This window comes from Chelonia mydas, chromosome 7 (genome assembly GCF_015237465.2).
Source record: "Chelonia mydas isolate rCheMyd1 chromosome 7, rCheMyd1.pri.v2, whole genome shotgun sequence".
In the NCBI taxonomy this organism is placed as follows: Eukaryota; Metazoa; Chordata; order Testudines; family Cheloniidae; genus Chelonia; species Chelonia mydas.
Window position 1 is genome coordinate 81,875,518 of NC_057853.1, and position 24,690 is coordinate 81,900,207.

The 24,690-nt window shown below is 43.5% G+C and overlaps 1 protein-coding gene and 1 long non-coding RNA gene across 3 annotated transcripts in view; one reads left to right on the forward strand and one right to left on the reverse strand.

The window, feature by feature from the left end:
* Nucleotides 1–24,690, reverse strand: part of CDH23 (cadherin related 23) — a 514,496-nt gene that overhangs the window by 292,878 nt on the left and 196,928 nt on the right. For both annotated transcript variants that reach the window (XM_037904844.2, XM_043551833.1), the window contains exons 7-8: nucleotides 9,489–9,683; nucleotides 2,540–2,668 (exon numbers count right to left, since the gene is read on the reverse strand). In XM_037904844.2, coding sequence (XP_037760772.2) covers nucleotides 2,540–2,668; nucleotides 9,489–9,683 — 324 coding nt within the window. The remainder of the gene's footprint in view (nucleotides 1–2,539; nucleotides 2,669–9,488; nucleotides 9,684–24,690) is intronic.
* On the forward strand, nucleotides 3,907–20,975 carry LOC122466652. Its single transcript, XR_006292341.1, has 3 exons — nucleotides 3,907–3,919; nucleotides 11,017–11,021; nucleotides 20,840–20,975. It is a non-coding gene; the product is annotated as an uncharacterized LOC122466652 (long non-coding RNA).

Consider the following 24,690-nt stretch of genomic DNA (forward strand, 5'->3'; position numbering starts at 1 on the left):
CCAGGTCAAATTGAAGCCTACTTTGTGGCAGAAATGAAATAAGCCCAGATGTCTCATCAAAATCCCTAGTGAACTTTTTTTCACATAACAAAACCACCACATAGTTTGATGGTATTCAGTTATGGATGTGCCGAACAAAAACAAAGGGTGTTATAGGTCAGGACGGAGGTGCGTTTGGGAGGCTGTCACAGTCCATGTACACACCATAATAGGTTGAGAACCACCTCTCTAGAACTTATTTACCACTGTGGGCTACATCTAGTACCACCTGTATTAGACCGAGGATGTCACGTGGGCCACAGCTGTGTGCTGATTGGGCCGCAGGTTGAGAACCATTGTTCGACACTATATTGGTGCTGGATTTCATGAGGTTCAAAAGTGACTAAGTAGAAGTAAGTGGCAAGCTATTGTACTGGTACTTTCTTTTTTTTAAAATCACTTCACTGTTAATCATAATCACCATTCTTGCAAGAGAAAATTCTAGTGGAACCTCTAACTAGAGTTTTTCCATGATTACATCAGAATTCACTTCACACTAGTCTCCTGATCACATATACAGGGAGACTACTAGGTCACAAAATCTCCAAACCAGACCTACAGGGAGACAGCTTGGAGATCTGAAAGGAAAAGAAAAAAATAGTCAGAGGTGGTGTCAACAACAGCAGTGCCTGGCTGGTGCTTTGAGGAGCCATTTTCTTGTCTTGCAAAAGTGGCACAGCCAAACTTCAGCATGTGCACAAAGATTTGTGTTCTTATGCTCTTTATAGGCTTCGGAAGTTGTTCCCTGAAGCAAAACACACCTGTCTTTATACTCCATCATTCAATCAAATACGGATCCTCTCCGAACTCCCATCTATTGCACAAATCCCAGTGATGGAGAAAGCGAAGGGGGAAATCACACAATGCACTCACATTTTCTATGGAGCATGAGGACAGTTTGATGGATCAGAATTTTGTTTCCCCCACTTTTACTCTTTAATTCTATTATATGCTTTTTTCAGATGCAAGAGAAATTAAATCTATAAACAAACTGGAAATCTGTCAGATTATGGCTTAGTAGTTTGGGGGTGATTTCATATTTCACCTTAGACATGGATTTTTTGGTTATTTTATCCAGGCTGAGTACTATACTTTCAGAAAGTAATTGTTATGTACGTTAGAGTAAGGAACAACATGAAGGGACCATTTAGCTCCAGTCTTACTATACTGTCATTTAAATTAAGAGAGAGTCTCCTTTCATGGATACAAGGTCACTCTGAGGATGATTCGGTCTATAATCTTTGAGAATAGTGAGAATTTTCATTTCATTCTTTTTTTTTGCCAACACTCTAAGCAGGAATTATTATTCTTCACTGTGCTCACTATCAAGTGCTGGGGAAATGCTTAATATAAACAGGACAGGATTTCATGGGAGTGTAATTCATGTAGCCATTTGTATCTATCAACTGCATCTTCCCTCTTGAATCACTTCTCAGCCTTTCCTCTGTGCTTTTTCTGATGGCATTAGACAATCCCACCATCCACTCAGAGAATGCAAAAAATGTGTCCACTCTGCATTTCCTGCCCAGTGTGCAGGACTACAAGGCCCATCCATACAGACTTGAAATGTTCTAGTTAGTATGTAGTATTTTGGAAATTCCTCAGTATGAGCATACAATGAATGCAGAAGAAATTACTTGGGAGTGGGGAGGATTGAGAACATATGTAGATGAATGTAGAATTATGAAAGTGAGGCACATGTGATCCAAGCCTCAGTTAAGGAGAGTGGAGCCTGGCATTGGATGAACCTCCAATATCACCAATCCACTTTAACTTTGATTTGCAGCCACTGCTCCTATTCCAGTAATGAGCCCTTATACAGCTTGGACATTGCACTCCAATCCTGCACTACATTTATTCTAGTCCTTGGTCGTTCTTGAGCATGTTTATGTTAACTTGTGTAGCTGGATGAGATGAATGAATTAAACTGTGATCTAATCAGGTATTTGAATGCAGGATTCAGAAGTGATGTGTGAGTGCATGGAACTCTAGCACATGATGATTTTAGGACAGAATGTAGTTTTCCAAGTGTAGAGAACACATGCTCTATGGGTAAAATCTTCAGAAGTTACTTTGGAATGTAAGTACCATTGACCCTCAGTGGTATTTAGAGTACAGAGGTTTTTGAAAATGTTACCATATGTCAAGCTACCCTTCCGCAGAGTGAGCAAATACCTTGCTACTGTCATAACTCACACCTTTACCAAACCTCAGACCAAGGACTGTCTGCCATTTCCCCTATTTTTTTCCTGCAGAACAAACAATATGCTATGGTGTTTGCATTTGGATATCATGAAGCTGCAAAGACGACAGTATTCCTTCCCAGCCTGGATTCAACACCTGAAAACTGGGACAGAGGAACCAAAGAAACCATCCTGAGAGGAGGAAGCCACAGTACTTGACAGGAGAGGATTCTCCATCCCTAGCATTAAGATGTGTAGTGTTCTTTATTCCCCTTGGCCATACCTCCCTTCCCACTGCAAGAAAAAGAGGCCCTTACCGGAGGTGAGTTCTCATAGATGTTTGTGCTGTAAGGCAGGTTGATGAAGACTGGATCCATGTCTTGCACATCTGTGATGGTGATTGCCAGGTTAGCCAAAGTGGACAGGGGCTTGCTTTTATCTTGGTCCTTGAAACCCGGAGAGGAAAAAATCATTTATGACAGGAAGAGAAATACCCAGAATAGTTCATCCCACACAATGGTCAAGTGTCTCAGATTTGCACTTACAGAATTCTTGCTATCTCACCCACCATCGGGTCAGGATCTATAGATACTCCAGACAATTTCACAAGACAGTTTTAAGAAAAAGCGATTTCCTGAACTACATATCTCTGAGCTGGAAAATATGTTTTTCCTCCAAGATTCGCCCTTTTACAGTTTAGTAGGCATCATGTATTTTTCACTGTGTTTTGAGTCTGCTTTTTGTTTGACAAATATTTCAATCCATAGTTTGTTTTCTTATATTGAAATGTCTTAGTTAAAACTAAGGCTATATATTTTGTTAACTGCTGCTGCAGTGCCAGCCAGTGGCTAACAAGGGCTCATAACACAGTCATTTATAAAAAGAAATTAAGTACTTGTGGCACCTTAGAGACTAACCAATTTATTTGAGCATAAGCTTTTGTGAGCTACAGCTCACTTCATCAGATGCATACTGTGGAAAGTGTAGAAGATATTATATACACAGAAAGCATGAAAAAAATACCTCCTCCCACCCCACTCTCCTGCCGGTAATAGCTTATCTAAAGTGATCACTCTCCTTACAATGTGTATGATAATCAAGGTGGGCCATTTCCAACAAATCCAGGTTCTCTCACACCCCGCCCCCCACACACAAACTCACTCTCCTGCCCCTCTGCCATGTACATTGGTCAAACTGGACAGTCTCTACGTAAAAAGAGTAAATGGACACAAATCAGATGTCAAGAATTATAACATTCATAAACCAGTCGGAGAACACTTCAATCTCTCTGGTCACGCGATTACAGACATGAAAGTCGCTATTTTACAATAAAAAAAACTTCAAATCCAGACTCCAGCGAGAAACTGCTGAATTGGAATTCATTTGCAAATTGGATACAATTAACTTAGGCTTGAATAGAGACTGGGAGTGGCTTAGTCATTATGCAAGGTAGCCTATTTCCCCTTGTTTTTTCCTACCCCCCCCCCCCCCCCCCCCCCCCCCCCCCCGTAGACATTCTTGTTAAACCCTGGATTTGTGTTGGAAATGGCCCACCTTGATTATCATACACATTGTAAGGAGAGTGATCACTTTAGATAAGCTATTACCAGCAGGAGAGTGGGGTGGGAGGAGGTATTTTTTCATGCTTTGTGTGTATATAATATCTTCTACACTTTCCACAGTATGCATCCGATGAAGTGAGCTGTAGCTCACGAAAGCTTATGCTCAAATAAATTGGTTAGTCTCGAAGGTGCCACAAGTACTTCATTTCTTTTTGCGAATACAGACTAACATGGCTGTTACTCTGAAACTGTCATTTATGTGGGCTCCACAAATAGCAACCCTTGATTTTAAATTTCTACAATTGGAATAATGGGTTAAAAATAAATACAAAACATTTAACCATGGAAGAACATACCCTCATGATATTAAAATCATTTGCAAGTAGGTTACACTTTTAGCTTAAATAAGTCAAGTCACCCACCTTTATTCTATATTAAAAAAAAAGTTGGGCAAGATTAGTACAACTGCAGCTCTCTATGTAAGGCAAATTGCTTCCTGTGTTGTCGTGAGGTGAGTGCTTGGAACAAGTATGCAGGAGGTTTTATTATGAAAGCCTTTTAAAGCAACAACCTTGGAATATTTCAAGCCAGGGGGCTGGAGGGTGATTGGGCTATTGTATGCTTTTCTCTACTGGAAGTCTGGGTTCAAACATGGCTTAGCTTGCAAGAGAAATAACCTCAATGGTCTCAAGATAGTGAAGTAGGCACCTTTACTACCGAGTCCTCTTACTGCCAACCAGGACTGCGACAGTATGCACTCTATTACAGCTGCAGTGCCTGAAATGCCACAAATGTGAACTTCCTAGCTACAGTGTCTTGTGAGCAATAGTTGGGACTACATCCATCTGAGCTTCCTCACAGCACTGCTCTGTATCAGGTGAAGTCTGCTGTACTGGGAGCTCTCTTGCACTAGTCCCTCCACAACGGGAGCCCCAAGGCTGTGCTAGCTCACGTAGCCCTTTGCCAGATAAAGTACTAATGCTGTGTTACACATTCTACCAAAAAGAGAAGCAGCATAGTGACATATGAAGGGAGATAAACAAGTCTCTTGATACCCTACCATCAGGCACAGTGGTGAAAGGCAAACAGAGGTTACTACACGCTTCCGCAAATGGTTCTGAACAGCAGCAAGGGCCGATTGCCAGGAGATTCGTGTTAATTTAAACTTCATTCAACAACACAGCTTGCACATTACCCTCAACACACAGGCCTCAGTGTTCACGGCTTTGCTAGATGCTTGTTTCTGACTCACACTCTCTTGCTACTCTGGCATCATCACTACTGGGCTTGAGGATTTTATTTTCTTCAGATAAAAACTTCTACTTTTTTGGTTTTGGTTTTAAGTCTGGTGAAGCTGGACTGATACTAAGGCCTGGTGGCCTGCACAGTGCAGGCCGGCATGGCCCAGGTGTCTGCATCTGAACGGGCTCTGCCTGTGCAACCTCAGTTCTGTCAAACAGAAGCCCAGACCCCCACTGCAGTGCTCCTGTCTATCCCAAACCTTGACTTACACACAGCTCTGCCTGTACAGCTCAAAAGTGAATCTACAGCATTGTTGTACTGCAGTTCTGGGCCTCTCCTGAGCACACACAGACAATTCTGCTGTAGCACATGTGGTTTTGTAATATGGCAAATAGGCACTCAAACTGAGGATGAGATCACTGAACTCACTTCACTTGTGTCTAGATATGGGATGCGTGGGCAGTGGCACCTGTCCTTAAGGAGTTGGAAAGCCAAGTCATTAATGAATGGAGTTGTAGGAAGTCACAATGGAATCAAAGCAGGACTTTGACATTGAATTGCAATGTTTACTTCATGGCATTGTATCCTCATGACTTGCAGCATCATTTATTGACACATCAAGGCAGAGATCGAGACAGAATCAGGATGCCAAACTAATTATTTAGTGTCTCTGCAACTCTTCCCTTCTCTGCCCTCCCTCCAGCTATGGGTACCTGCTGGGAGGACCCAAGCAGCTCAACTCTTCCATACCTGCTAACAGTCCCAGTTTAGCTGAAATGGTCCCAGGTATTCAACACTTGTCTTGGGGAACTGGTCAATGTCTCTTCAGTCCCTTCCCCTCCAGGAAAACAACTAGCTCCTGCACGTAACTCTCCAGCAGCTTGTGGGGTGGAGGGGGAGGGAGGGGGGGGGGAGAAGAGAAGAGAAGAGAAGGGGGAGGCTGATGGCTCCCAGACATCCAGCTTAGATGAACTGCTCTTGGCAAAAAAAACCTCTGCCCCACATAGCTGCAAACTACCCTGCTTCTCCTTCTAGGGCCTCTTCCACTGCTTGCTGCCTTCACTCTGGGGCTCAAAAATCTTCTCCCTTGGGACAGGGTACCCACAGCCCTGCTTTCTTGGATTGTGCTATAGTCCTCACTAACATCCCTAGCTCTCCCTCATCAGGATTCATATTCTGCTTCAGCAAGTCTTCCCCCTCCACTCCTCTCCAGACTGTAGGTTCCCCTCACTGAGCTCCACAGTCTCTTTACCTGTGGAGTATTATAGTCCCCTGACTAAGACACCTGGTCCCCATTCCCAGCTGGACCACTGATCCTCTCATGGAACACCTTTCTTTAAAGGATCATGCCTGGGACCAAGGATTGGCTGGTCTGGGCCCCACTGCCCTTAAAGAGTAAGTCTTCACTGCAATTAAAAAAAAAAAAAAAAACACAACCACAAAAAACCCCACAAACACACACCACACATGGCTGGCCCATGCCAGCTGACTCAGGCAAATGGGCTGTTTAATTGCAGCCTAGACGTTCAGGCTCAGGGTGGAGCCCAGGCTCTGGGACCCTCCCTCCTTGCAGGTATCCCAGAGCCTGGCTCCATAGAATATCAGGCTTGGAAGGGACCTCAGGAGGTCGTGTAGTTCAACCCCCTGCTCAAAGCAGGACCAATCCCTAACTAAATCATCCCAGCCAGCGTTTTGTCAAGCTTGACCTTAAAAGCCTCTACGTAATCCATTTCAGTGTTTCACCACCCTCTTAGTGAAAAAGTTTTTCTTAATATCCAACCTAAACCTCCCCCACTGCAACTTGAGACCATTAGTCCTTGTTCTGTCATCTGCTACCACTGAGAACAGTCTAGATCCATCCTCTTTGGAACCCCCTTTCAGGTAGTTGAAAGCAGCTATCAAATCCCCCCTCATTCTTCTCTTCTGCAGATTAAACAATCTCAGTTCCCTTTGCCTCTCCTCATAAATCATGTGTTCCAGTCCCCTAATAATTTGTTGCCCTCCGCTAGACGCTTTCCAATTTTTCCACATCCTTCTTGTAGTGTGGGGCCCAAAACTAGACACAGTACTCCAGATGAGGCCTCACCAATGTTGAATAGAGGGGAATAATCATGTTCCTCAATCTGCTGGCAATGCCCCTACTTATACAGCCCAAAATGCTGTTAGCCTTCTTGGCAACAAGGGCACACCGCTGACTCATATCCAGCTTCTTATCCACTGTAACCCCTAGGTCCTTCTCTGCAGGACTGCTGCCGAGCCATTCGGTCCCTCGTCTGTAGCGGTGCATGGGATTTTTCTGTCCTAAGTGCAGGACTCTGCATTTGTCCTTGTTGAACCTCATCAGATTTCTTTTGGCCCAATCCTCTAATTTGTCTAGGACCCTCTGTATCCTATCCCTACCCTCCAGTGTATCTACCACTCCTCCCAGTTTAGTGTCATCTGCAAGCTTGCTGAGGGTGCAGTCCACGCCCTCCTCCAGATCATTAATGAAGATATTCAACAAAACTGGCCCCAGGACTTGGGGCACTCTGCTTGATACCGGTTGCCAGCTGGACATGGAGCCATTGATCACTACCTGTTGAGCGCGACAATCTAGCCAGCTTTCTATCCACCTTATAGTCCATTCATCCATCCCATACTTCTTTAAACTTGCTGACAATACTGTGGGAGACTGTATCAAAAGCTTTGCTAAAGTCAAGGAACATGTCCACTGCTTTCCCCTCATCCACAGAGCCAATCATCATAGAAGGCAATTAGATTAGTCAGGCATGACTTGCACTTGGTGAATCCATGCTGACTGTTCCTGATCACTTTCCTCTCCAAGTGCTTCAGAATTGATTCCTTGAGGATCTGCTCCATGATTTTTCCAGGGACTGAGGTGAGGATGACTGGCCTGGAGTTCCCAGGATCCTCCTCCTTCCCTTTTTTAAAGATGGGCACTACATTAGCCTTTTTCCAGTCATCCGGGACCTCCCCCGATCGCCATGAGTTTTCAAAGATAATGGCCAATGGCTCTGCAATCACATCCGCCAACTCCTTTAGCACTCCCAGATGCAGCGCATCCGGCCCCATGGACTTGTCCATCTTTTCTAAATCGTCCCGAACCACTTTTCTCCACAGAGGGCTGGTTGCCTCCTCCCCACGCTGTGCTGCCCAGTGCAGTAGCCTGGGAGCTGACCTTGTTCGTGAGGACAGAGTTAAAAAAAAGCACTGAGTATATTAGCTTTTTCCACATCCTCAGTCACTAGGTTGCCTCCTTCATTCAGTAAGGGGCCCACACTTTCCTTGACTTCCTTCTTGTTGCTAAGATACCTGAAGAAACCCTTCTTGTTACTCTTAACATCTCTTGCTAGCTGCAACTCCAGGTATTATTTGGCCTTCCTGATTTCACTCCTGCATGCCTGAGCAATATTTTTTACTCCTCCCTGGTCATGTGTTTAAGATCAGCAAGGATTTCACTGTTAAGCCAATCTGGTCGCCTGCCATATTTACTATTCTTTCTATACAGTGGGATGGTTTGTTCCTGTAAAAAAACAAACAATAAGGATTCTTTAAAATACAGCCACTCTCCTGGACTCCTTTCCCCCTCATGTTATTCTCCCAGGGGATCCTGCCGATCAGTTTCCCTGAGGGAGTCAAAGTCTGTTTTTCTGAAGTCCAGGGTCCATATTCTGCTGCTCTCCTTTCTTCCTTGTGTCAGGATCCTGACCTCTACCATCTCATGGTCACTGCCTCCCAGGTTCCCCTCCATTTTGCTTCCCCTACTAGTTCTTCCCAGTTTGTGAGCAACAGCTCAAGAGGAGCTCTGCCCCTATTTGGTTCCTCCAGCACTTGCACCAGGAAATTGTCCCCTACACTTTCCAAAAACTGCTTGGATTGTCTGTGCATCACTGTATTGCTCTCCCAGCAGATATCAGGGTGATTGAAGTCTCCCATGAAAACCAGGGCCTCACCTGAAAGTTCACACCACAATTAAACAGCCACTTGGCCAGAGTCCCATGGCATAGGCCAGCCCATGGGTGTCTAACTGCACTGTAGACATACCCAAAGGTGACAAACCACCTTGATACAGGGTTTCCTGGATTAAGGGAGTTATCTAAGTGCAAGCAAAAGATTCTGAAAGACACAATTTGGAGACAAGTCCAACATGAGTTGGAAGCCACCAGTCAATTGGTAAAATAATGAATTTATAAACATAAAATATTTGAAAGAAATGTATGCTTTTAGTATTATGTACACACTGAAAATACTGCAGGCACTTGGCAGTCAAGCCCATGCCTATGGGACCACCAAAAATATTCAAATTCTATTTTAGACTGTTGCAATCCACAGGAAACTAGGATTCCAAAGGGAAAGTAGAATGAGGAGAGATAAAACAAGGCAATAATAGATTCTTTCCCCTGCAGCTGATGAGTCTTAAATGCCAAGCAAAGAATTAAATGAAGCAGATGGCCTGACTCACCGTTGCATTGACCTGGAGCTGGTAGGCCTGAGTGATTTCATAATCCAGCTCTCGTATTACCGACACAATGCCGCGGCCACTGTCAATGGCAAAGAAGCTGGATGGAGGCTGAAAGGAGTAAAGCACACTGCCTCCTGCCCCCTGGTCTGGGTCTGTGGCATTCACTATGAAAATTGGAGTTCCCACTGGTGTGTTCTGGAAAGAAAGAAGAAGTGAATACAATAAACAAGCTCTCTGTGTTTTCAGAATGTTTATATGGTATACAGTTGCTTACTTTTATTACAGCATTGCCGTAGCTATAATAATAATTATACAGTTGTGGTAGAAAAGACACTTTCATTCTAAACGCCTATTTTCAGACACTTGTGACTTTCCAGAAAAGTCACTCTTTTGGGCTGAGAAGAAAAGAGAGAAGTTTCAGCTAAGAGGCACATTTATTTCAACATTAAACCACTCTATTTTTCACCTCCGGCATTTTTAAAAAAAGGAAAAAGAATTGTATTAAATGTAACATTATAGTTGGAATTTTACATGAAATTCAGAGTTATAGTTCCCACAGCAACTGAAACCTGGCCAGATTACATATGTATTAAAGTCTACATTTTTATAAATGAATAACTAATCTGCATATATACAGCTGAGCATACAAAATCAGCAAACAGTTTGGCATTTCCTTTTGTTAATTAGCAGTAGGAGCACAATTATCCATTTTGGGCAGAACTACTGCCTTTTGTACACATGCAACTTAGATGCACATTCTTGAAAGTGGATCTTTAAAGGCAGAAAAGTTATACAATATGCAGCAATCAAAAATGCTATATACGTGCAAGAGGGCTAATTTAAAGCTACTTTGAGACCACAGAATCCAAGTGAGGTAGGCACATATTTATACAGCATTCTTAACTGTGTTAGGAAATGAACAATGGGCAGGATTAACATTGATCTAACACTTGAAAGGGGACAGCGAAGGTCATAACATAAACAGGCTTATTAGTGGCTGATTATGACCAGCTTGGATAATACAAATTACTTCAAAACCCTTCTAAAGGCTCCCTATTTTACTGTTACCTCACTTGCATTTGGATGGAGGAGGAATGATTTAATGTAGGTACTGCAAAGTACAAAATGACTGCAGAGTCTGGGGTTTAATTCTGAACCCGAGTTGATACTGGTCCTTTGTTCACAAGCATATTTGCAAGAGCTTTGTAACAAACCTGCCCATGGTCACATTCCATGTCAAATCTCCTCCTCAGGCCAGGATTTATGTTCACAAGCCACCCAATGAATCAGAGCCAAAAAGTTTCCAGCAACCCTGGTTAGAGTCATATGTTTTGACTGAAAACATGAGACATTTTCACATACCAGATTGCACATAACAGTAATTCTGATTTGCCCTAAATCAGGCAAAACTGAGAGGTTCAGTTGAGCTTTACTTTAGTTCTTGGGTGGGTTCAGAACAACAACTCAGGAAAAAAAGAATTCAGGCATGTGAATTCATACCCATCAAAACCCACAAAGTTTCATATAGACCTGGTCAGTTGAGAGTTGTACTTTAGGACACTACCTGTCATTTACATTGGGAACGTGGGCTCTTGTTACATGAGCAAGAAACACAATGTCAGTTAGCAAGGTGCTAACACAAATACACCATATCTGCTTTTTTCGGAGGGTCGGGAGGATAAGCATAAAAAGGTAATACAACAACATTACAGTAAGTGTCTTGACACATTAATTTGCCTCAGGTTCAAACAAAACGCTAGAGTTTTCTGCTACAGTCTCACTTCTGGAGGTGAGAGGAGTTGCAGATAAAAGCAAAAAAAAAAAAAAAAAAAATTTTCTTTAATATCAAAATACCAAAGAAGGTGGTCTTATAAGTCATGGCCTGGTTTTCTGGGACCATCCAGGATTTGTGAAGGCAATCCTGGCTGACTGAATGGCGTTTCATCATAACTGCAGTATGAATCAGCCAGATCAACTAGTTTCCTTTGGCCAGAGACCCATCCATCAACATGAATTTTGGGCCAAGATATGTCTGGACAGTGTTGTGCCTCTGGAACATATGCTCTGTATCATGGTCCCATGCACTCTGGGATTTGCAGCTTTCCCGACTCCTTTCTGTACCATACTGTGTAGCTACCTTTCTAATGGCTGGTAAGGAGACCCCGCCCTCCCCAAGGCTTCCCTCCCCCGATCTGCTTCTTCTCCACAAGGTCCTGCCTCTGTCGCTCGCAGGGTCTTCACCAGCACAGTTGAGGCCACTAGGAGCTGCATGAGCAGTCTGGCCCCAGAGGTGGCAGCTGCTGCTGTTCTGCCTCCTTCCTTTCGCTTAAGGTTACCACCTTTTCCATAGATAAAAAAAACCCACACACCAGACATCAAGGCTTGTCAAATGGCACCCATACACAAAAGCTGAAACCCAGACTGTCTGGGTGAAAACTGGATCGGTGGCAACCCTAGTACCAGAGGAGAGTGGGGTGTGTGTGTGTGGGGAGGGGGGGGAAGAAGAGAAAACCTTTTGTAGTGATAACACCCATTTTTTCCATGGTCTGTGTGTATAAAAACATCATCTTCTGTATTTTCCACAGTATGCATCCGATGAAGTGAGCTGTAGCTCACGAAATCTTATGCTCAAATAAATTGGTTAGTCTCTAAGGTGCCACAAGTACTCCTTTTCTTTTTGCTAGTACCAGAGTGTGCAGCAACTCAGGGAGGAGATCCCATGTTACCCCCAACACTGGTATACCTAGGCCCCAGATTTATCCCTGAAGGCAGGAATGAGAGTTGCAGTGTAAGAGAAGAAATTGCTGGATGCACAGACTGGGAAAAGGGTGGGGAGCAATGATTACTAAGCAGGAACCGCTCACTCACCATCATAAAAAAGAGCCTCCATTCCAACCCCACCCTCCCACCTACCAAAACCCTGCTGCACCACCCCCTTTGACAGGGGGACTCAGAGTGCCCCCACTTTCTATTTTGGGAATCTAGTCCCCTTAAATTAGTACCAGGTGGGACTCCAGCAGTGTAAGCTGCCTGCTAGCAATGCCTAACTGCCGCCGCCTAGGATTCCATCAGTTCAATAGAGTCATAGCTGCATCAGCTGCGACATTATACACTTCCCAAGAACAGTGTCCTTAATAATTCTCATATTATGAGCTTCCAAACAGCAGCACTCCAATACACTATCCCACCACCTGCTCCTCCCCTTAACAGCATCCTTTCAAAGCCAGCTACCCTTCCGATGCAGTAAGCTACTGTCAGAGCGCGCGCCTTACAGGCTCCTTCTTTAATTCCTTCTGGTGAGCTGCACAGTATCAGGGTTAAGACTCAAACCATTACAAATTAATCATTAATGGGGAAAAAAATGAGTCTAAATGCAGGCCTGCTCTGATGAGGTCTGGGGGTATAGTCCCTGGGAATAATAATATTCATAAGGATTAAGCTAGCCTTGATGAATAGGTTTCCTCTTTGAGTGTCTCCAGTCACTCCTTTTAACATGCAAATCTGCTCCGGTCACCAACAATTATCGGGCTGCATGGCTGGCTGTGAAAAAGGAGAGTTTGATTTAGCCAGTATTGTATTTTATACAATAGCCAAAAACAGGCTTTGAAGAGAATTCATTCTCTAGCCCCCAAGGCAGCACAGTTGCTCCTAAAAGAGAAGCCGCACTGAGGATTTGGGGTTACGGGAGTGATAAGTTTTGGTCTTGTCAACTAAGGCACCAGCAGACATGAAAAGGAGTTTGGAATCAAGACAGCTATGAAGCCTGGATTCTGGTTGGGGATAAAAAAAAAAAAAAAAATCAGTTACTCCCTTATCTCAGAAATTCACTGGCCAGCTCTCCCTCTTGTACTTGGTCTGTATAGAAAGTTACACATGAACAGGGCTTCAGAGTTTGTATTTTTATTTTATGTTACCCACAAGGAAGGGGGCCCTGTGCATCTGTGCTAAAGCTATAAATGCCGCAAGGAGACATGCAGCTACAGGTAGGAGAGAGGTAAACAGTGCTGGTGAAGTTTTAGAAAGTGAGATATATAGGACTAAGACAAGCGGAATAGCAGAGCTGCAGACTGAAATAGATCAACAATGCTGCTTATTCAGTTTCTGCAATTTGCTTCAAGTTACATTGACATTTATCATCACCACCATGTTGCTCTGCAATGGTGGTGTCAAAATATCACATTGCACAAACCACCAGCACATGATGACTAGAGCTGTGAAAATATTTGTGTTTGCTGGCTACTCCATATCTGGAGGAAATTGTTTCGGGTCAATCAGAAAGAAAAGTTTTCCAAATTTTTTTGTGAACCAAAAAAAAAGTGACCCAAAAATTTTAAAACAAAAAAGCTTCACATTTAAAAAAAAATTGAAGTAAATTTTGACAAAGTTTTGATTTGAAATGTTTTGTTTAAAAAAAAAAAAAAGCCGAAACCAAACATCTTGGGCTTGTTTGGGTTTTTTTGGATGAATGCGTGTACCACTGAGACAATTCTCTGAATCCAACATGAATTGCCCAGTTCTAATAATGACCTCGCATCACAATGTCATTCATTACTCAGGCTCCTCAAGTTATTTCATATGCCTTATTGTTCAAGCTAGGCAGTAGGAAGGATGTGGGATTGTGAAGCCAAAAAGTTGATAATGCTGTAGAAAGTGTGATGGGCATCAAACCTCTACAAATCTAACTGTCCTGTTGCTAAAGTACAGCCACTCTCCTTGGTATATGACCTCTGTTAGCTTTCCTATTCTGCATCTGCCTCCTTCATGGGCAGGAACGACAGCTACAGTTCAAGTATAGAACTACTGACTGGAGACCCAATGCAAATCAATGAATTTTATGAAAGAACAAGAACACATCCTTAAAATGTCAAGGATGTGGCATTAGAAAATAATGCTGTGTTTGACATTTTTAATGCCATTTTAACCATTGATTACATACCATAGTGCAGGCTAATAAAAAAACAGGCTTGCTGCAGAATATTTGGTTAAGCAACAAAATGTTAGTAGCATGAAACCTGAGTACTAAGGTGCTGGCTGTGCTATAAAATCTTTGTTAAGATGTAAAAAGAAAAGGAGTACTTGTGGCACCTTAGAGACGAACCAATTTATTTGAGCATAAGCTTTCATGAGCTACAGCTCACTTCATTGGATGCATACTGTGGAAAGTGTAGAAGATCTTTTTATACACACAAAGCATGAAAAAAAATGGGTGTTTATCATACACATTGTAAGGAGAGTGATCACTTTACATAAGCTATTACCAGCAGGAGAGTGGGGTGGGGGGAGAGAAAACCTTTTGTAGTGGTAAACACCCATTTTTTCATGCTTTGTGTGTATACAAAGATCTTCTACACTTTCCACAGTATGCATCCGATGAAGTGAGCTGTAGCTCACGAAAGCTTATGCTCAAATAAATTGGTTAGTCTAAGGTGCCACAAGTACTTCTTTTCTTTTTGCGAATACAGACTAACATGGCTGCTACTCTGAAACCTGCTAAGATGTAGGCAGACACAGCCACATATTTGATGCAAGTGGTAGAGGTATGGATAGGGTTATGTAAAATCCTGCTTCCCCCTCTGAACATGTTGATTTGGCCCAAAGTTCAGCAGAAGCATTAAAGTTCTGCTGCAGAGGGCAGATTTTGAAAAATTTCCCTCCGGGCACTGTGCCCCTGCCAACCCTAAAACTGTGCGCCACACTAACAGAGATGTTTATTGGGAGCAAGGTAGGGGCAATAGAATGGCCAATAGTCCACGACTACATGGACCAACTGACCCAAACAACTCATGGAAAGGGGAGCATATGAGCCACCGCTACTACTTCTGTTGAGATTGTAGAGAAATTATGGAGCATCTCTATTAAGACTCCATGGCCATGAGTCTCGAGGATGATTCCAGTCACCCCATGCTTTGCTGAGAATGCCTGCCCTAAGCCAATTTACTCAGGCTTGCATGCAGGTCAAGGATTTGGACCAATACCAATAAATGTTCCTGGAAAAGTCTCTTTTCATATTAGAGTGTGTTGAAGCGAGCAGTTCTGGTGACACCAAAACAGTTAGGAGGCATAGACTGAGAACATGACAACACTCCACTAAGAAAGGAGATGTCTGCAGATCTTCGAGGCATTTCCATTAGTATTTCTTAAAATAAACAAAACGTTAAAAATCCTCTTCCGTTCCCTCCCAAGAGCGACAAAGGAACAAGTTGCTGGAATATTCCACAGCAAGAGATGGCATCTTATGTCTACAAAAAGGCATCCCAATGTTTAAACAATGGTGTGATGCATTTGGGTAAACATTCTGGAGTATTTTTCTGGATTTAGTATTTTTTCATAGCTAGCTGGCTGAAGGCACAAGAGTATCTGTAATCAGCAAATCACACGAGATGAGTCATGTTTCTACATTTGAGTGCCTGCCCCATTACAAAACACTTACGTGGTTTCCGTTGTAACTTTTGGCCTCCTCAGCACTGATTTAAGAGTTGTTTATCTCAACTCAAAGTAAATGCAAAAACGTCAAATGCATTCCAAAAAGAATCGAATCACTGACCAAGTCTAGACCCTACAGATGCTCACTGAAAACAGGTGCAATATTTGCCTGCTTCACAAAATTTAAAAAAAAAAGTTTCCACTCAGTCCATCACTGATAACTGAACCTTAAAATTACCACCAAATGGAATTAGTGGGAATCAATCATCACCACCAAAACCACATACCATTCCCCCAGATGCAGAATAGAAACATGCAAACCAGTTCCTCCGGGCAATTAAGAGGTGTAAACGGGAATGTATCCTATACTTGACCCTCCTCAACATATACATCATCAATACCCTAATCCAGGACTTCCACTAAACAACCTGGAGATAAAATGCCTCTTCTATGCTGGTGACCTGGTCATTGCTGAACTGAGCCATTGCAAGGGGGTCGCTGAGTGCTGTGGTGTACCAGTCCCTAGATGTCTGGAAGAGGTGTGTGTACTGAACACCTAGAAGCAAGTGCACTAGGCACATCTAGCATTGGCTTTAGCCCTCCCATAAACACTTAGTCTGATGAATAACAAAGGGTTGTTTTATTAGGGCTGTCAGAAAAACACTGCAACAACCCTGAGCACAACGACTTTAAGTTACAAGCAGAAGATGAATGAACAGCTTCGAACTGAGCCCCTCAGGGCAGTCTCTCTGGCCTAATGCCAGGGATGCTCCATCCTGGAGGCAGACACCGGCTTGTCGATCCCTGGCCAGAGTTCAGTTATTTTGTCCATATTGTTTGGAACAGACTGCACAACCCTCGTTTGTCGGCTATTTCTGAGGATCCACCTGCTATGGCTACAGCTCCCTTCCTTGCCAGTAAAAGCTGCTTCCCAGGGCAGCTGTCAGCCTTTCAATCCCAGATCCCAAGTTGCCTGACCTTCTCTCCACTGCCAGCTCCCAGACCCTTGCCTCAAGTAACAACAACTCTTGTTCCCACTCAGCTTCCAGCAACCTCCTGAGCCAGGTCTCCCCTGGCCTCTAGTGGTACTTCCCTCTTCTGTGCTCTGGAGGTCATGGAGTCCTTTACAGGCTAGATGTTGCACTGGGAGTTAATACTATGCCTAGTAATGAGCCACCAGGTTCTTTGCAATATTCTCACCTACATAAGACAGTCACCAAAGAAACATACACCTGCTAGGACCATATTGCAGTACATAGGGCAACAGGACAGCCCGGAAAGAACAAAAAAAAAAAAAAAAAAAACACACCACACCACAGTGTTGCAGAAAAAGCCCCCAAACCACCACCACAAACTCAAAATTTAGTACAAAGGGTTGAATACACCTATATTGAACATGCCTGAGCCTTAGAATAAATACATCAAGAGTTTCAGAATGGCTAGAACACACTATAAGAGAGAGCTATGTGGGCCACTAGAAGATAGTCTTCCAGTGAACCCATACAGCAGAGAATAGTTCTAGCCATATTTCAAATGCTTTTACTACACGGGAGTAAAATCTGGGGGTCCGATTGTAATCGACAATTACACCAGTTAGGACAAAATCCCAGTAGAAAGCCTATACCTGCAGTATTTACACAACTGTGTTTATACAGGAACTGCAGCAACAATGGCTGCAGAGCCAAACTGGGTTATTCCCCATCTTCATCAACACAAAGAAAAGAATACTGACCTTCCAGTGTCATCTCAACCGGAGCAGCAAAACACTCCACAGCAGAACACTAAAGGATCAAAAACTAAATACAGATGGAAGCATGCTCCATTTGTCTGTCATCAACAACACTAACCTCCCGGGCAGCAGAGCACACAATCCACTCCATGTGTTTCTAGTCTCTTGATCACTTTTCAATGTGAATATATGAGTCACTGGGAAGGCCTATCAAAACCAACAAGCTACACTACACTGCAGATCTCTGAACAGAACTATTACACTAGCAGTCTACCTCATTGCAGTGAAATATGCAAAGCAAGGATAGACTCTCATTAAGCACAGAATCCATGACCACAAACTAGAGCTGGAACTGGGGAGACATACATAAACAGTCCAAACCCAGAGAAGAGTGACTGAACAATTTGACTCAGGAGAGATTGGGATTTTCCATTCCAACACAACAGGGGTACATTGCAAATACAAGGAAAATATTTTCCTTCAAATGATCAGAAATAAGAGTTTTCATCAAGAAGCTATAAGGAAGAGCTGTGTCTAGCCTTGAGGGAAAGGGGAGGCCCAGCAGAGATGGCATTACACTATGTAGCAGCCTCCACCTGTACCAGAAATGGACTACAAAGACAAATGGACACAGGAGATCAAATCCCAAACGCAGTGTGAAGCCCCATCCCAAGCAGACTGTACCTTCCTTTGGCAGAGCACAGGGTTTGGGCTTTGTCTCTTACACTTCAGCAATACAGATTATAGCTTGTACTGCCAATAAAGTTTTAACAAACTAAATTGACATAATAAAGCCTCATTTTACAATTGAGGAAACAGACAGAGCTTAGGTGACGTGCTCAAGCTCAGATATATAAAACGAAATCCTGCTGGACCCACTCCCATTGACTTCAATTGGGGCAGGATTTCACCCCTTATGTACATCTATATCTTGAATAAGCAAATTGAATTTTGTAAGGCATACAGACACACAGGTATGTTAATATCTGGGATATGAAAGCCCTATACAATATCCTAAACAAAAGGCAACTGCAAACTGACATTCAATGAAGGTACTACATATAAAGACCTTTTTAAAATATTTATGATACATTCAGGAGACACAGCTACAGTGTTTAATATCTTATTATAAAGCCTCCTAGAAAATGCATTAGTAATTAATATTTGACAGAAGCTATTCTGACAAGGTGTAACAATATATAGCAGGTTACTACATGTACAAAAAGGTATCCTTTCAACATGCATGTGCCATAATACCAGATAGATTACATAATTCAGATTTAATAGATTAGACAGAAATATTGTAAAGATTGCCCTGAAAGTTTTATCCATCATTTCTTACTCTAAACATACCTTGATGATCTCTGAGCTGCCCAGAGCAAATTCATTCAGGAGTAATAAGTGGTTTGCATTCTGAAATACCAGCTATATTGAGTCTGCCGATGAACTGGCGGGGATGGGTATGTAGTTAGATCATAAGGGTTTACTTGAAGTTCCTGTGCCTATGCAGTGTAACGTGACAAGCCATGACTGGAGTGGCCCAAGAATATTATGAAATGATGCACACCAAACCACTTAGAAGCACAGATAAGTTGAAAGTTGACTCATCTCTCAAAGGCTAATCATAGATTCTGTTACAATGCAACAAAAGCTGAGATATGCATTGAGTTAGCAAATATTAAGTTACAATATTGAGTTACAATATTCACAGCCTCTGACTGAATAGATACCAGGATATGGCTTTGCACAATATGCACAGCCTTCAAAACAAGCTAGAGGAAGAGCTGGACTTCCTGGAATTGATTCTTGTTCTACATGCACCATCCTATCACCTGTCAGAGCTTTCTTCAGTACACACCTCTGATCCATGTTGTGCTTTATTGTATCTGTAGATCGTTCCAAGTGGACATCTTTGCTGACAGCTAAACTGCACAGTGATCTGGCAAATCTGGAGAAGCCAGCAATGGGACATTTTGATCTATCCCAGACAGCCCTAGCATCATGTGTCACAAATTCACTTTTCAGAAAAAGGTGAAAGCGAAAAGGGGGAGGGGGAAATCCACCTTCCAAAAACACACCCAGAATACTCTAAAATGGACACCAAAATATGCCAATAATTCTTCAAAGAGGAAACTACAAATACAAGGAAAATTCAGAGGTCAATTCTCCCAAGGCATCAGTAAGTCTGTTGAGCTAACTTCTCACTCAGTCTAAACGCAACTAATTTGGGTCTTTTTTAGGAAGAGTTCCATTTACATTTCTCTATGGACTTGTTTCTCTGCTCCACAACAGACTGTGTGTGAGACCTTGTGCAAGTCACATAGCCTCTCTGTGCCTTAGTTTTTCCCCATCTGTAAAATAAGGATAAAAGGGAGGATCTACATAATAAGATTCCAGGATTGTCACTCTGAAGCCTGAATATCTGTAGAGTCAGCGCAAAGTGATGGAAACATGTACAAGCATGATTGAGAACTTTTGTTGTTTAGCATATCACCAGGTTCAGTCATCACTGGGATTCACAGTCTGTCACTGTCAGATTTTTAAGTTCTCAGCCATTTTGACTTTACAAAATTATACACATGCAACAGCAAATGCCATGAAAAGAATCCTAGACATTGTGATATCAGAGGTAACTCAACCAGTCACCACTCTTATTCTACAACTAATTTACATGCAATCATTTCACTGGTTGCATAAGGAAGTGTAAAAGAGCCAGACACCCCTGCAGCACCTCCTGCTGGTTGTTAGGAATTAGCTCTTTTCCAGCCTGGAGCACCCTCTGCAGGCCTGTGATCCGCACAGCTCTGGCCCCCATGTCCCTCACAGACCCCAGTGCCCCTTTCTGTGGGGTTCTGCCCCCTGGAAGTACCCCCACACTCTGCCTCTGGGTCTCCCCTTCCTGGGGAACCCCCAACCCACTATCCCCACCTTGCCTCAGTCTGGGCTAATGCCAGTCATCACCAAGCCCCCTCTCCCTGGGGCAGACTGCAGTGTAAAGGCCACTCATAGGCAAGGGGGTTCGGACATGTTGCCTTCCTCTGCCTCCCAGTACCTCTACGGGCCTTGGACCAGGCCCTACAGCCTGGGGAGTTGACAGCCTGGAGCACCCCTACTCAGCCTGCTCCTTCCCCAGCACTGCACCACCCTCAGTACCCTGGCAAGCAGGCAGGTCCTGCTCTTTCCCAGCCTGGACTCACAGCCTTTTTATACAGACCAGCTGGGGCCTGATTGGGGCATGGCCCAGCTGTGGCTGCTTCCCCAATCAGCCATCCCCAGCCACAGCCCTCTCCAGGGCTGCTTTTAACCGCTTCTATTTTAGGAGCCAGGTAGCCACCCTGCTATAGGAAGACTACACAGATCATGGATTACTTGGCCTAACTGCCACAGTTCTTCAAAACCACCCACACAACAACACAGTCACCACATACAATAACCCCAAACACACACTGCCCCCCTCATGGCAGCACACACCTCTCATTCGTATCAACACCTCAATACGTATCAACACAAATCTCCCAGCACAACAACCCACATGCAAATAAACACAACCACTCCCAACAAGAAAACCAGTGCATGCAATAACCCCAAACATCACTCTGAAGACTGTAATGTCAGAATCAGTGTGAAGCAGTGGAAACATGATTGAGGGCTCTTTTTTGTTCAGAATATCACCAGGTTCAATCATCGCTAGGATTTGCAGTCTGTTACTGTCCAATTTTTAAGTTCTCAGCCATTTTCAGTCTTTTTTTTTTATACACACATGACTTTAAAAATTATACGCATGTAACAGCACAGGCTTTCAGACTGTGAGGTGCTCAGATGTTCTGGTAATGGGGGTACCATACTTAAGATACCTTGTCACCTTAAGTGCTGAAGCTGAATTCTTCTGTTATGAAAGCCTGAAACAAACTAAATGAATGAGGAGTCAGAATTTCCGTCCTGAGAGTCCGCCACCCCCACTTCTGAACGTTCCATATGCTGTGTATTGACAACAGGCAGGTACTGGGTTAAATCAAGAGACCCTTTCACAATATAAACCTGGCATCAAGAGCCCTTCACAAGGCCCAAGACATTCTCAGGGGCAATATCCAACTCTCTATAAAAACCTAAGGTAGATAGAGAGGTACAAGGGAAGCCCAGCTAAATGAATAAACATATTAAAGGAATAGATTCACACTATGCTTTTAAGATCTTTCCAGCGTATCAAAACCATTTCACGGGCCACAAGTCACAAACACCTAGAACGTGACTTGATCCAACCAGGTCTCATCCAACTGGCCTATTGCCCATCTATGTGAAGAGGAGAGAAAGAGAGAGTTGATTCTTTTATAACAGGATCAGTATTTGATACAAATAAAGGTGGGGGAAGAGGAGGTAGACTTTGAAAAGTATATTTCCCAGTTGCCCCCTTGATTATATGAATCAGATTTTGCTTTAAATTAATTCTTGCAAATTTTGGCCAGCCATCTGAAAACCCTTTAGGGCATTCTAGCTCTGGGTAGAGAAAGAGCTTTGGAACTAACAAACCCACAACCCTGTGAAACATGAACATGCGCACACACAAAATAATTTTTCTATTCAAATACAGTGTTCATGAAGATGAGGAACAGGCAGTTCCGATTTGAAGTAAGTAGAATGCCAGGAAACTATTCTGCAAATTCTTCCACACAGCTCTGCTAATGCCCCAGAATCCTGATCTCAAAAACCTCGTTGCTGTTGGAGTCATGTGCCTCACACAGCTCTGCGATTGTACCATAATCCTGCACTTCAGCACTCTGTATTGCGCAGGGCTTAAATTCTAATATAGTATTTCCCGGAGCTCCCCTCCTCACCCCATTCGGTGCTCTGGACTTCAGCTGTGGGGTGGGGAGTTTCAGGGCTCCAGTCCTGCAGGAGGCGCCAGGGCTCAGGGCTTCTGCCCCACGGGTTTAAAAATATTTATTGGAGCTCTGGTATTGCGCTATTCCAATCCTGGATATTTCCTGAACAAGAACACCCTATTGTGCCTCACAGTGGTGGGGTTTTGACATACTGGCAGGTATCTACTTGGGCCTTGTTGACTAAGAAAACCAAATTTGTTTCCACCAGGTCTGTAAAGACATAAGGCCAGGCATCAATCCTGCCTCACTGAGCCCGAAAGGCAGACCCATATTCTGAAGAGGCATAATTGTACCTCATCTAGTTCCTAAGCAGTATGAGATACAGGTTCATGTAGCAGCTGAAAGGGAGAAGATACTTAATGCCATGTATACACTCTGGGGAGGAGAGAGAGTTCTGCTCAAGATCAGTCTCCTGTTCAGACATGTTATTCCCTTGTTCTGCCTCCCAAATGGAGATGTCTGCATCTGTGGTTTGGGGTTTCGTTGCTAGCACAACTGTGGGTCATGTCCACAACTCCTCTGGAGACTGATGAATGGAGCGAGGACCTGCATGTGTACCAGGCTGAAAAGTGAATGACAAGGTCAATGGCCAGCTCCCTGACTGGGTAAGAGAATGGCCATCTTCCTGTGGTAGAGTCACTGCAGGTGTTTTATTCAGCCTACCACGCCAGCAGGAATCGGATCCAGTAAAATGTGGCTTGCCTCACCCACCAGCAACCGGAGGAACTCAGAGGACCACCATATGACCACCCAGGGCAAAGTCACCCAACCATGGAGGAAACATAAGCTGGCAAAATTTATTAGGATGCGAATGCACAACATTTATTGAATGTTCCAATGCAAATAATGTGTAAAAACGGCAGGCAATCTGGCCAAACAGCTGCCTGAAGGTCAATGAAATTAGAGAAAGTAATAGAAACGGACTGATGGGTGCATACTGACGGGCATTGGGGTTAGGACAACAGGCAGCTTACGAAGCAGGCCTTGCTCTGCTCTTTCCAAAAGCAGGCTTCTGCCCAGCTGAGGCTTTCAGCCAGACAGGTTCCACCATATACTGGATTCCTCTCCCCTCCCAGACCAATCCCACATATCAGGTGGATAGCTGATCGTTCCTCTGATTCAAAACACTCGCCAGGGTCTGTCTCTCCTATAAAAGATTATAAATTTCACACATATTAATATTGTATTTCTAAAATTAAAGGGGATTAGCTTCCCTTTCTTACGTCTCTTGGTCCTACTATCCCTTTTCACTCCTTTCCTTTTCTTACCAGACTCCTATGGAGCAGAGAGGATGGAGGAGGCATAGAACATTTTTAAAGACTCTTTGGGCCTCCCAGTGCTCAGCTGGGGGGCTTTCTTGTTGAGTCTGTCTCATCTCAGATCACAAGGCAGGAGGGAGACTTTTAACCACAGGCCATGTTCCTAGAAGGTACAGTATGAGGTGCAACAGATAACCAAATTCAAGTGCTCTGCTGTGACGTGGTACTCCACTCCTGCTGCATCATCAACAGAATCCTACCTACCCACCCCCAGTCATGCCAAACAGAAATTTAAGATGATTAGCTGGAGTAGGGAGAGAGAGAGAGAAAGAGGGGGCAAGGAAAAAAAAGCAAAGGAAGAAAAGGTGGGGGAAGCAAAGAGAAAATGAGAGAGGGAGGAAGAGGGATTATTAGTTTATTTCTTAAGAGCTTCATGATGCAAGACATATGCCCCCAGCTGACTGGTGAGATGTTAGAATCCACCCCAGCTTCCAGATTTGCAGATTTCGTTCATTCTGTATCTCTATTTCCCCTGGTCCTGCTGGGCTTAGCAAACAAAAGCAGAGGGAGAGCCTTATTGTGAATCTGAATCACCTCTACCCTGAGATCCATCTCTCTAAACTCCACAGACAGGAAAAATGAGTCCTGATCTGAAGATTCATCTCCCTTCCTTGGTTCTGTCTTGGAGCGCACCTGCCTGCCACACTGAATCAGCCTCTTGCCTCACGCATTATACAGGTACAGTACATTAAAAGTACGCACGCGCACACACACACACACACACTCCCCTACCTTCTCCGAGATTTCCAATCTACTTGTTAAGGATTTTTTATATTATTATTATTATTATTCCACATGCATTAATAGTAGACCTGGTCAAAGAAATTCAAAATTTCAAAAACAAAATTGAT